Here is a 14,275-nt window from a genome sequence, read left to right as displayed (position 1 = left end):
ACTCAAAAAGTACAATATGAAATGTACTTACATTTAAAAAACAAATTAAGCTATAGTAGCATGGCAGAGTATGTGTGATAAACCTCCCCGTGACAATATTTAATTCAGTTGATAAATCTAAGTTTGCTTATCTGGTAATGAACTATTGTTATACATTTTGAAGAACAAAGATAACGATATGAAATTCCGTATATAGTTAAGCTATCTTTGTCGGTTAATCATCACCGCGAAAACCATGAAACGAATGTTTTTTCATTTCGTTTGTCGCGCGCAATTTTTACATTGATAAAATTACTGTGCAAATGTTTTAAAATCAGCAATGTTTGGCACTGTGTTAATCTTTTGCAGCCATTGGTCGCTGGCGCTCGCGATGACATAAAAAAGTGACGTCCCGGTGTTCGCCATATTCGCTATTGTAATAAAATTTTAAAATGCCAAATTATCACTTGAATTTCACAGCTAAATATGGATAATAGCTTCATCGAGGCGGCATACTACGGCGGGTCGATATTGCGCTAAACCATAGGTTCTCAAACCTTTTGACTCACCGCCCACTTAGGCAAGATAAAAACATTTCAACGCCCACCAGCACAAATAAATATTTTTTTTCAAATGCGGTAGCATCCCTTGGACAGCATAAATTGCTTCCGAGGCCGTCCCTCTAGGACTCTTCAGCGCCCACTTGGGGGTGAGACCACTTCGGGAATCTATGCTCTCTAAACCGATAGAGCGCCACATCGTACGTTTTACTAGGGTCGACACATCGAAGTATTATTAGCTTTAGTCGCAGGTTTATAGGTTCTACTCCATTCCCTCTGCCTGCTCTAATGGGAAGCAGACGTGGTGGTACCTATGTATCAAGTATTTTTAGATACTTTTTAACCCTAAAACTGATGATTTCGATCGCGATTTACGCGAGCCTAGATTTTAGGAAGTGAGGTGTGGGGGTAAAATAAGAACATATTGAGAAAATTTGACACAGATTCGACGTCGACAAGCGCCCGATGGCGACTAACGGCGCGGCGTATTGTTATACCGCTGAGCAATTAATTAATAATAACTACAGGCCTTCAGTTGTGAATCAAAAACAAAAAAATGCCTCTGTGGTTAAACGGTTACCATGCTGGACTGCCACGCAGGGATCATGGGTTCAATTCCCAGGCCGGGAAAAAAATATATATGTATGGCCTGCCATTTGTGGTTGTCTATGTATGTGTCCATGGCACCCGCGATACAGGGTTTCTCTAGTGCGAAAGTAGAAAAAATCCTTTGTTGCCCTTGGAACTACCAGTAGAACTACTAGTAATTCCACGGGCAATAATAATCTCCCAATGATGATTCTTTTTTGTTGGAAAAATGGTACCTCAGAAGTGGTCCCATTTAAATTTGAAGAAAATATTCGACCACTAAACTAGGTGATGAATGACTTTTGAGGTCGGTTTTTTTTAGTACTTCGTACTGAGGTTAGGTTATTATTGTATTGTTTGGCTTTCGGTTCGTTTGTTTTATGAAATTAATAAAACGCTTCTTATCTTAGTAGCAGTAATACGGGAAAGTATTATTGCCCATATTAGTAATGGTAGTACCACGGACAAAAACAATGACCTACCCGTGATACTACTATTATTACTACTAGAACTACCTACTAAGTTACGCTGTTTTTTTCCACGGGCAACAAAGAAAAAAAAATAGCAGATTCTCCGTCAAATTAGATATTTTATTCTTAAATAATTAGTTTTACACTTTTACTTTAGCCTGTTTTCACGATTTTATATGATCGGATCGGAAAGTTTTAAGTTGTTACGCGATAGGGTGCAAGTACACCCTATCGCGTAACAACTTAAAACTTTTTTGGACAACATCCTTAGATGTTTCGTATATTTTTTGTGAGATCGTTATGGTAAATACCTAAACCATTTGATCTAGTAAAACAGTTTTTCCCGCTTCGCTACCAGTGACTCGCTTTAACAGCAGTTCAACATCCATGTGACCTAAGAACGCACGACTGTGCGATGGAATCAATAGTTCCGGTATAGCGCGTGTACTGAGTGCACCATACTTGAATAAGTATAGCATTTATCTGTTCAAAAGCACCTGCAAGTCCTCAAAGCACAACCCTAATTATCAGTGACTTGCTTCAACGTCGAATGGAAATCACCAATTCAATTTGCTGATAAATGAAATCCACTTATCGCGTAAAACCTACGTTTCAGTAGTTTTAAATCGGATTAACATCAGACGCCTATAAGGGTCAAACAACACCTTGCCTGTATTAACGCGGAAGCACTGTTCTTATTCTGCAAACGCGGTTTGTTCGCGTTGCCATCGAAACAGAACTATGAAATCTTCCTATGTCATGAAAAGTAACAAATATTCTAAAATAATAATTAATAATATTTTTCTCATTCTAATTATCTACGAAGAATCCGAACAACACAATGCCCATTGACTTAAGTATGTACGGAATTTATTATCCAACTTAGTAGTAAACATGAAACAGATAATAAATATCTTGCACTGCAGCATTTGCTGTGTACCTTTGACAAACGTCCAAACTTCATGTTGAACAGAGAACACCTGTCAGCTGTTGATAATATAATTAATTCATTACTGTGATAATACACAGGTAATGTACAATAAAAGTTTAAATACTAGGAAGTAAAACTAGAATTTTTAAGTTATATGAATAAAATTGGGTCCCCTCGGCAAGGTGCCCAAGGTGCTGGCAGTGTTCCCCCTTTGTATGGCTACGCTAATACGTCGGGCAAGGTAGCTGCCGGCCCTTGGGTTTCCCAGGCAGTCTATGATTTTTTTAATATTATTTATAATCATGCGATGACTTTTATTATATTAACTGTTTTCAGTGTGCTGCTGATGCGTCTTGATTAGTGGGGCTTGACTTTGGTTTTGTCTGGCATATAAAAACGCAACGACAAAGTTGCGTATGAATTTCTGCCGTTACACTTTAGAGGATAAGGGGAGATGATGCGGGGTAGAGAGGTATAATATCGTTATGAAATTATGCTAACTTCTTTTTCACCGTATATTTAGTTAACCAGTGACGTTTAGTAGTTATAGCAAATACGGGGTGAACCTAAAATTGGTTAGGAATATTGTCAACAGCACATCAAGCTTTTGTTCCAATATCGCGTCCAGTGCTACGGAACAAGATCCGTCTATGCGTCGCTTGATGTACTGCCATCTGCACAAGTATTTTGTACGTATTAGTTCGATAAGATTGAGAGATGTAGTTAGTTCCCATATCTTTCTACAGGGGGAGAGTGGCGGAATATTACACAAAGTCCGGACAGTCAAAACTCTACTTCGGACCACCCCGGTCAACTCTGGAGACTCACCATATTTGCTTATGTTTGGACGACAAATAAGAACTAGGCGAGCCGCGAAGATCCGTGCGCGACCAAAGTCTGAACCCCGACTTGGTACCATTGTGAGGGAGTTCTTACCAGGGAGCAGAGTTCAAGCTCGAAACTACTCCATATCTGGGAGCAAGTGGGAGTTCGGTAGAGTGACCCGTCGTCTCGGAAACCTACATTACCAGATCGAAAATGACGGCCGCATCTGGATCCGCCACCTGGACCAGCTGCTCCCGGTTCCAGGGATTCTTGGGAATCACGGCGGAGGTGTGTCATAGACCAATTCCGTCGCCTGGATACGGTGGTTGACATGTTTCACTTGTCACTTGAAAATATATGGATATGATCGAGTAACGCTTTTGCATTTCAATATATATTTAATATTCACTATAATCTGTGCAAGCAAGGACCTACTTAATCAGGTCCTGACCGCAGACCAGCAGACTTCATTCGGTTATCAAAAGTCTAGTGCCTTGGGTGAGCTGCCATGGGTGCTCGCACAGTATCCTCCCTATTTTTGAGATGTACCGGAGCTGAGGCACGCTTACTTCCCGTTGCGCATTGCTCAACTAACGGTTGCCACCGCTAAGTCGTTGGTTCTAAAGTCCATTACCAAATCTCCTCTTCGGTGGCGGAGTTGTAAAGCACGCTCACTTCCCGACGCCGAAAATCGGAGTTTCTCCAGTTCCTTATAACCTAAGCGGTTTTAGGGACCGGAGGATATCTAGCTCATCCTCTACTAGCTCTTCGGGCTAGTCCTGCAACCGGCATCTCCAAGGTTATGGCCAACATAAATGCTGTATAAATACGTCGTCATCATCGATCGGGAGATGTTTTACTGTTAGTAACAAATTCTCTCAATGTAATCATTGGGCCACCTGCAAACAACGATGTTTGCAAGTCGGTCTATCTATAGACACAATACAGACTGTCTGACGACGGTCGGTGCAACGGAGCTTAAAGAAGGCGAACGTCTAAAAGCTTCCAAATGTCAAATGCCCTGATCAATACTATATTGCTTTTCCATAGTGTTAACATGGTATAACAAAATATAATACAGAGAGCGTGTATGGTACCTTGTCGGGCGCAGCAAATGAGAGGGAGGAGGTATTTTTAATTATTATGATCCCTACCAGGAGGTCATCATGGAAGCCACATTGTGGAACAGACTGTTTGCTATCTTCATAACGATGAATCGACTCCTAGAGAAGACCTGGTGGGATGGAAATTCGATAAACTACCCCCAAAACCATGTAATGAAACTTCTTGTTGTACCTCCTACTGTACCGTAGTAAGTATACTACGTTCTTTTTTTTAAACATCGAGTGACGGGACGAACAAGTCGTGCGCCTGATGGTAAGCTACAGGCCTGTCCATAACAGTTACAGTGCCAATCAGAGCTTTTAATTGCAAAGATCTGAGGAGCACTACCACTGCGCCCGTCACCCAGAGACAAGTCCCACGTGCCTGTAATTTCACCAGCACCCTTACCCTTCAAAACCGGAACACAGTAATGCTGACATTACTGCTTGACGGCAGAAATAGGTAAGGTGGCAGTACTACCCTACTAAGTACTGAACTAAATGTACTGCTACTAAATGTAATTGTTTATGATTACTTTTATGACAAAATCAAGCCAGTGTTCGTTTAGCTCTCTAAATGTTTTAAAGCAATTATTGTAAATGATATCCGGAATAAATAATTTTCATAGGAAATTAATAATATTTTATTAATCTGCTTTACAAATTAGTATAATGTTTAATAGATTTGATCATTCCGAGAGTAAATTGCTTAGCCATGAAATAAAGATATAATATATTTTGCAATTGAACAAAAATAATATTTTCTCAGCACTTCATTAAAATATTTGCAATTTTACGTCACTGGTCTATAGAATAATCAGAATAACGCATTAATTTTCATTACCGTTGTATGGTATGGTGCAGTGTTCTACTAGTCCCATCCGAGCTTCCTCTGTCTTATGAAGACAACGGGGAGCAACCTCGGCACTTCAAGGTATTTCGCCCTGTTGTTAACCACGCTAACCATTATATTAGGATGTGCGCGGCCTCTTCCTCCTTCTCCATGCACGCTCTGCAATAGAGAGCTATCCGTGATACCTAAATTGAAAAGGTGTTTGTTAATATGGACCATGACCCGTTAAGCCAGCAGTTAAATGCGTACCTCTAAAATTTTCGGAATAGACTGGCGTTTAGCGTTCACTAGCCTGTCTACAAACCGTAATTTTTAGTTGACTAATTGTGACTGTAAAAGTGGTGTGCGCGTGTCACGACAGTAACGATACAACTGCGCTTCTGAATATTGTATGAAAATTAATTGTGGAGCAACTACAACGCTTCTATAAGCGTCTAATTCAATGGTCCCTTAAGGGTCTTCTTTTTATTGTTTTTATTAAAAAAATAAATGCGCATTTGACTTCCATCTCACCTGATGGAAAGTGACGATGAAGTCGACGATGGAGCATGCACACCTAAATAATGCCTATTCACTCTCGCCTTGAAAAGGTCCAAGTTATAACGTTCAGGTAACAAGTCTGCAGGCAGGGAATGCCACTTCATAGCCGTTCGCACTATAAATGTTGGAGCGAAACGCTTTGTGGTGTAATTCCCTCGCACACTCTCTGTGATATATCCTATAGAATACCGATAAGTAGGCAACTTTACGGGTGTGTTAAAGGCTCTGCAGCTTCGCCTCTACTAATTCCGGGTCATTTAGAAGCCTCTTGGCATGCTTGTTGATTGAATCCAAGGTGGCTAGTCGGTATTTAGCAGAACCATCTAATAGGTGGCTTTTTCATTACCTTTTTACTAACACCCAATATACATAGATCTATAGATTAATGTGTTGGTATATATGTTGGTAGGTTATTACGGCACTTGTATGTTTTCAATTAGTCACGATGTATTGACATAATTTGCGAGTCTTCACGAGTGCACTAGTTCCAGCTTAGTTACATTCTTTATACGTTATTCTGGTGTAGACAAAACTTGACTTTATTAAATTTAGTGACAAAAGATAGTTGTAAGACCACTTCGCATAGATTTTAATTAAATAATAGTGTAATGTGTGTGCTTAAAATTATATCTACATACGTCATATGAAACAGGAATAAAAATAAAAGTAGTGATAAACATTAAATCGAGGCGTTCTTGACAGTCGTCTTAAGAAATCACAAATTCATTTAAGGGTCAATGTGAACGCATCTATAATAAGATTTCGTTTCATATTCAAAATTTGCCATTTACGAGGTTATAACACAGTTCTGCATACTTGGATGACAAAAATCCATGGCAGCGACTCGTTTAGCTCTAGCAGGTAGTCTTGATTTGTGATAGTCGCAATAAACATTGTAAATGATAAACGTGTATAAATGTTTATTTACCAAGAGCAACCCCTAGAGTTTCTTATTCATTCTCCTCGGAGGAATCTGCGTTATGAATGAGTAGTAGAGTTTAAACAATGTAATGACGTCGAGTGTATTTTCTAACTTATGAAATAAAGATTATTTAATTTGTTTGAGCAATGAACTTGTAACAACGTCCCACTGTTTGTAACAGTTTTGCGCTGCAGCTTCGTGCCTTTGCGGTGGAAAATCCAGAGGCGACTGGAATCCACAAGTGAAACTCCTTGATAAAGCTTTTAACTGCATCGTCAAAGCATCCGGTGGCGAGAGGGCTTCCGCTAGTTCCGCAAAAGAATAAGAGCATCTTTTAAAATGGAAAAACGTTACGTTATGGGATAAAAAATATATTTATATATATTTTCTTTTTTCTCTCTTTCTATCTCTCTATCAAGGATACATTATTATAAATTAATTCGTGATATTGACTCTACCTAACAAAACTTTTTCTTTCTATTTACGTAGTCAAAATAAAAAACTTTCACATTTCTTTGCAGGCAAATTTAAATTAATGAAATTTTCCTTCAAAAAGCTGAAACAATTTTTCTACGGCAAAATGTTTAATTTATACCAGGTAGTGTATTTTTCTTGCGTTGTTCTATTTTAAGATGTAAGTGTTTTATTTTGAATCTTGTATCTGTGGTCGTAAGTATCACCTTCGTATATTAGTCTATCTATATGACATGAATGAATACCCACATCTGGAATAGTGTCCTTTTGCTTGCGAATAAAGTAACTGTTCCTAATTTATCGCTTTCATTTATTTAGCATATGAAAAATAATGCAGAAGGGAAGGAACAGAAGGAGCCAGAGACAACTGGACACGATAGGTTCTATCAGGAAAGATCAAGAACTAGTTTCCGGAAGAAGAAGCGCCGTGGCGCTTGCAGACGGGCGCAGTCAGCTGCTGAATTGAATCCCGACTCTATTGCTGCTGCCAATAAGAGAAACGCCTTTCGAATTCGATCTGTATCTACCGATAAAGAAGAGAGCGAAGGTATAATATTTGATCGTAACAATTGTGACTTTTTTATTTATAAAAAACCGACCTCAAAAGTGCGTGGAATTACATCTATTTGCCAAGTTTTATTGAAATCGGTTACCGGAAAGTGCGCGAAACCGGATCCATCCATCAAATGTAAATGGGACCAATACCTAGGCACCCCTCTTTCCAACAAAAAAGGAATCATCAAAATTGCAAGTTATTGCGTAACATATATACAAATAAATAAGTCGAATTGAGAACCATGTCCTTTTTTGAAGTCGGTTAAAAATAGGCGAAAATGTACAATGTCCTAATGCCTCATTCACAAGAAACGAATATTGACCGCGAATGCAATCGCTGCGGGTAAACTCGTTTGGTGTGATAGGGAGACACCACACTTGTCGAGGCGGAATCATTTTGATCCGGCTGGAAAAAGCTTTATAATCATGCAAGAAGAGTACAAAACACGTGCGTTTCGCGTCGGCGATCCGAGTGGAAAATTTGTCCTCGCAATTCTTATTACTCTACTCCGCTGGCTCAGCGACCCAGAATGTGTGTTGGCCTCCGAATGGAGATGACGATCCTTTCTTCGGTTCTGTGCAGTTTCTCGCCAATTAAAGAGTTGTAGTTTGCGTAAGTTCACCTCAACGGTACCCCTCCAGCGATACCGGTCGTAGTGTCGCCCAGTAGGTCGACCCAGATAGCTTCTCTTCAAGTTCCGATTCTCTCCCATGCTTTCTAAAGCCGATTCAGCAAGTCTGCGCGCTTTGATTTCGCCGATGATGTTTAGCTGGGCGACGTTTCTATTTCGGCGTTAATGCTGACTCTCCAGCTCCTCTCGTTGAGCTGGTCCTAATATTTTCCTAAGAACCTTTCTCGAAGCCACCAAGAGTTTGTTTTCCTCTTTAAGTGTGAGTGTCCAAGCCTGACAACCATACGTAATGGACCTTTTGAGGTGTGAATGTGGTTGCTGCAATTCTTAGTGCAATTTTTTTTTGGCCGGTTAATTAAGCCGATTAATAAGTGTGGTAACTTCTATAAGCTACTCACTGAACAATTCATTGACAAGTTGAATTGAGGAGTCACAATTCTTAACGTCACGTGTGCGCATATTTCTGAGATTGCAGGGTTCAGCCAAGCCTTGTGACAGTGCTTCATAAGTCAGGCATCTAGCGACTGAAAAAAAATTTTTTAAACATAAAGTCTATGCGCCTAAACGTTTTTCTAAACGACTTTTTAAGCGTCAAACTAAAAAGCGTTTAGGTGAAAAGCGCTTTTACAAGCACGCTTTTTAAACGTACATAACGTTAAAAAAATAAGCATTTTTTTCCATTTCAACGCCCGCCCTCATCTTCGATGTGGCAAAAGCCTTCGATAAAGTCTGGCACAACGGCTTACTTTACAAGCTGTACAATCTCGGCGTGCCTGATCGTCTCGTGCCCTTCATCCGAGACATCTTGTAGATTCGCTCTTTCCGCTACCGAGTCGAGGGCGCTCTCTCCTCCCCTTACCCCGTAAGAGCTGGAGTCCCGCAAGGCTCTCTCTTCGCGATCCTCCTATTCTCCCTGTACACTAGCGATATTCCGAAGTATCAGTCAGTAAAACGTGAAAACCGTCCGCGATCGCGCCCACTTTGTTATGAGCCGCCTCCACCCCCTTCTCAACAAGCATAGCAAACTCTCCCTTCGTAATAAGCTGAGATTGTATACGACCTGCATCCGCCTGCATTCTCTTCAAAATAGATTCATGCACAACGCGACGGGTGTCCCGTGGTACCTGCGGAACGCTAACCTCCACATAGATTTACGGCTCCCCACAATAGCCCAATTCATGAAACAGGCATACTTCGACTCTGCTCCTCACCACCTCAACTCCTTCGTGGTGGTTGCATCCAACTATGACTCCCTCAGGGAACACCCCCACCGCGTACGTAGGACCCGTCCGTCAAGGGAAGCCCTCAACGACGCTGACGCTTATCACTCTCGCCCCTTTCAAGGCCAACCAGATCGCTAATCAGTCCCTCTCGTCACGCACGTACCGTCCTCGCTGCCGGGGTCGTAGAGCCCCTCATTTCAGCACGTACAGTGGTAGAATTCTCTCCAACAGCACGCCCTTCTAACGGAAGTCTTCAGTAGCGCCCTGAGCCGAGGTCCGTGCCTAAATAAATAAATTAAATAAATATAGGCCATTTCTCCCGGGCCAGAAATCGATCCCGTGGCAGATAATCATGGTAACCCTCCGGCCACCGAGGCATTTAACCTCTGCCAGAACCTTGATAATGTTTAGACTCTCTACCAAACTCGTGGACATTACAATTGATAAGTATACATATTTCGATCCTTTTTAGAGAGATCTATGTCTGAAAGTGGAATATAATGTTGGAATGGTGATGATTATCATGCCAGCAATAATGATTATCTTTAGTCGCAGCTCTTACTTATTTAGCTCACGATGATCTTTCTCATATTTTCTTTATTGTTTTAATTTTCTATTTATTCTGTATTCTACATTTTATTTTATTTTTATTTTTATTGTATTTTTATTTTCATGTTAATTTTTATTTTATTTTATTGTACTGTGTTCTATATTTTAGGTTGTATTCAATTCCCTTATCTTTTTCGTTTCTTTCTTTCTTTGCTTGCTGACTGAAGAAACTGCCAAACAAGAGAATGCAGAAGGATCATCGTGTGCTTCTATTTCAAGTAAAATTATAATTTGTATCAATCATCCACCACCCCTATGCCTGTTGGGCTAAAGAGTCGACCAATAACATAGTATTTGAAAATGTCATCACGTTATTTACAGGGCGAACCCTGTAAATAACTAATATACTGTAAACTATATACCCCGTAATACCATACACCCTGGAAATAAATTATCAAGGCATATATGTATATTTGTTAATTGACATGATAATAATCTGATCGTAAAAATTTTGTCTCTTCAAATTTTTTACTAAATGTGGTGAAAAAACAAAATAAATGAAATGAAAAATGTGTGGGAAAACGATTTGCCTTGTGATTTTTTTTTAAATTGACATTTAACACATCGAATACAAACACGTGCACCACATTGCTAGTTATAATTATCATCAATAATTATCAATGACAAAGATCACTTCGAATGCTGGTTATCTATAATTTCACCCCTTCTCTCGATATAGGCGTCGTGAGAAGTAAATGCTGTGACTATGAAACGTAAATATATTGTATTATAAAATTTTCAGAGGAAAATTCAGAGCGTGCACCTTTAGTCGCGCAGAAAATCGACTCCCTGGCAAAATTGCTATTCAACAAGTCTATAACCGGGACGGGATCTGGAAAATCATCTCCTTCGGATGCTCCTGCTTCTCCGAAGTAAGTTATTTCATTTCAAAATAGTACCAAAAAAAATTACTTCATAAGTTTGAGTAGGTATCCACTTTTGCTGTGTTCGTTACTCGGTCTTCTCGACGATAACTGAATGCATTTCGAAGTTCTCGTCAAAATGAATCATATTATTATGAGCGCAAACACAAGGTAGCATTTTCACTTTTGAGGAATTCGTCTCGTCTGTCTGCAATTTCCATCATAATTTTAATTAATCCCAGTTGTGTGTGCACAAAGTGTCAATGGCAAGATTTTGTGCGTTTGGTGTTCTGCTAAAAGTTAAGAGACGTGGCTTGTCGGTGGCTATCAGCATCAAGCTACTATTCAACTACCAACTACCATTGCATTCTTTTGATAATCTGCTCTTCAAAGGCGAGTCCATGGCGTAGTGTATTATTATTACCTTCATGCAGAAAAGTATTTTTGTAATCGCGTCAAAAATTTACAACAATTTATCGAAAGCACTATGGTCTGAGAAAAACCTTATTTTATTTAAAAAACAATTAAACAAGCTATTGACTAACAAAATGTTACTATACAGTGTCCCAATTTTTTAATGATAAATCCCTAAATTCATTATCTAATTTTTGACATTAGACGTTATTGACGTTATTCATATTACGATGTCATTTTGACATCTAATTACCATTAAAATTGACCCATGTTTTCTATCGTCGCGTTGAAATTCTCACCGACTTATTAAATCCACGATAATGTATTATTACTTAGAATAATAACGCATAGAATGATAGTTTTATATCAAACGAACTGTCACAAGTGAGGCAAAAATCAAATTCATGTAGGCGTAAACAACTTGTATCTACGCTCGTCGGCACGCACACAAATATACAAATAATGATGCCATGGAATGACATTTCCCTCAAAAGTGGGGAAATCGTATCTTGCTTAACTCATCATTAAGTTAAAGGTGCCTACAGATTTGCCCGACATTGACGATCAGGTGCCTACAGATTTCTTCGATTTTGTCAATCGTTACTGTCGATCGACAATATCAAGTGACAAGAATTTTCAAAAATTTGTTTTTTGGTAATCCTTATGGAAATGGCATTTATATCTGAATACACGATGTCGGATACGACTTTTCAAATAAATGCAATATGGGTATCATTTTCGAGGTATTTAGGGTTGCTCATTATGAATATGGCACTCATTTCTAAGTCCAAGATGGCGGGCAAGTTGGGTAACGTTTTCGAGGTATTTGGGGATGCTCATTACGAATACTCATATTGCTTTTATTTGAACTGTCGTGTCTGCCATCTTGGATTTAGAAACAAGTGCCATATTCGTATGTGAGCATCCTCAAATACCTCGATACCCAAATTGCATTTTTTTGAAAAATCGTGTCCGCCATCTTGGATTTACAAACAAGTGCTGTATTCGGTATTGCCGAAAATGTTGTATGCAACATTTTCGTGTCTTGTTGCAACGAAATTAATTTTCTGTTTTAGTGAATATTTATATAAAAATACAAGTTGAAACGCGTTACTTCCTTGTGAAATGTGATGTTAGTATCTATTTTATGTTCGTCATTTTTACACTCATTTACCGCATATTTCGTCATTTTTAGCTAAAATTCTTGAGCTGTTCGCCTTGCAAGTTGACCTTGAGCACTGACGGCCCGCTCGTGTAGGCCCATTGGGAGCGCTACAATTTGCCTCACTTAGCGTGTGCGGACTAGGTTTCTATGCGTTATTATTCTAAGTATTATTATTGAAAAACGAACATGTTACACCTGATTTAGTCTGTCGAAGTGCATGTGAATGAATGTATATAATACCTTCAATATTTGTAAGCCTTTTTTTTTTTTTTGACGGGGGGAAATCTTTATGGATACCCCTGAGCCCAGGGAAACTCAGGGGTTATGTGGGGACTCTCCCTCCACACTGGAGGGCCTACCCCACTAAAACCCCCCCGGGTTTCCCTCTCGCCGGTTGAGTCGGCGCCGTGGGATCAGTGAACATTCACCACGACGCCGCCCGGACAATATTTGTAAGCCTACTTTTTGGCCGGACACAGTGAAACTATACTTATTTTGTACATGTCAGCTTCTATATAGGTAACCTAAATTATTACTATTATATTTTAATTTGGAGACTAAATGGTTGTTTAAATAAGATAAAAATTAAGATAGGCATAATGCGTGAAATCATGATGTGTGTGCGCAGCAGCGCTAATGGCATCCTAGCCGTTGTTGCCAATAGGCTGGACTGCCCCTACCAACTACATTGGGTGCAACTACACGTGCGTATGGTAGTGGTCTAGACGTGGCATTTCTCGTAACAAAAATTTACTGTATTACTATCATGGTCCAAAATAAATAATTATATTCAATTCTATTCTATAATAATTTTCGTGGTACTTTTAGTAAAGCAACATCGATCGTTATGTAATAGAATGAACGGATACGCAATTCAACTGAGACTCACTTGCCATTGCAACTAGATTTTAACAGAATAGCAAATATTGTCAGAATTGCAATGTAATCTCAATGGCGTTACAAATACTAGTCAGTGGTTTCAAGAAAATTAGCAGAATTGGAGCCCCAGACTAAATCACTATAACATTATTTTGATTGGAATTATATCTTATGTGCCAATTTTTTATTGAAATCTGTTAACGGAAAAAGGTCATTAAAACGGATCATCCCCTAATTTGCCACACTTATAATAATATTTTTTTCATTAAGATTGCGTATAGATCTGACGAATGCATCGCAAACGCGCCTGTTTGTGAAAGGCTCGCGAGCTGCGCACGTGCATTACGTTGTGCGATCTGTTCGCGCGTCATTCGCGCACCACATATATTAACATGCATTTAATTGAACGTATGCGAGCAGCGCGCAGGCAGCGCACATGCAGCGCGTTCGCCAGATCTGTACGCACCCTAAGACGTTATGGGGTCCATTTGTTAGTAATACAAAATAATAATTCAAAACTTAGGTCTATAGTTAATAAGGTACATTCATTAAAACAAAAAGTATACAAGTCAGAGAGAAGAGAGAAGAGAAGCCAACTGTTATGCTGCGTGACGTACACAAAAAATACAGACGAATTGAGTGCATCCTCCCTTTTTGAAGTCGGATTTAACCGACTCTTTTTAAAAGACT

At 39.4% G+C, this 14,275-nt stretch overlaps 1 protein-coding gene across 1 annotated transcript in view; it reads left to right on the top strand.

The window, feature by feature from the left end:
- The first annotated feature begins 6,580 nt into the window (after nucleotides 1-6,580).
- LOC113229137 (mitochondrial 2-oxoglutarate/malate carrier protein-like) overlaps nucleotides 6,581-14,275 on the top strand; it is a 38,350-nt gene continuing 30,655 nt past the window's right edge. The window contains exons 1-4 of the mRNA XM_026462642.1: nucleotides 6,581-6,710; nucleotides 7,293-7,369; nucleotides 7,564-7,792; nucleotides 11,007-11,136. Of these exons, the coding sequence (XP_026318427.1) occupies nucleotides 6,683-6,710; nucleotides 7,293-7,369; nucleotides 7,564-7,792; nucleotides 11,007-11,136 (464 nt within the window). The 5' untranslated portion in view covers nucleotides 6,581-6,682. The remainder of the gene's footprint in view (nucleotides 6,711-7,292; nucleotides 7,370-7,563; nucleotides 7,793-11,006; nucleotides 11,137-14,275) is intronic.

Source organism: Hyposmocoma kahamanoa, unplaced genomic scaffold (genome assembly GCF_003589595.1).
Source record: "Hyposmocoma kahamanoa isolate Upper Pololo Valley unplaced genomic scaffold, ASM358959v1 279, whole genome shotgun sequence".
In the NCBI taxonomy this organism is placed as follows: Eukaryota; Metazoa; Arthropoda; class Insecta; order Lepidoptera; family Cosmopterigidae; genus Hyposmocoma; species Hyposmocoma kahamanoa.
The sequence above is the reverse complement of the archived record's forward strand: the minus strand, read 5'-3'. Positions and strand labels throughout refer to the sequence as shown.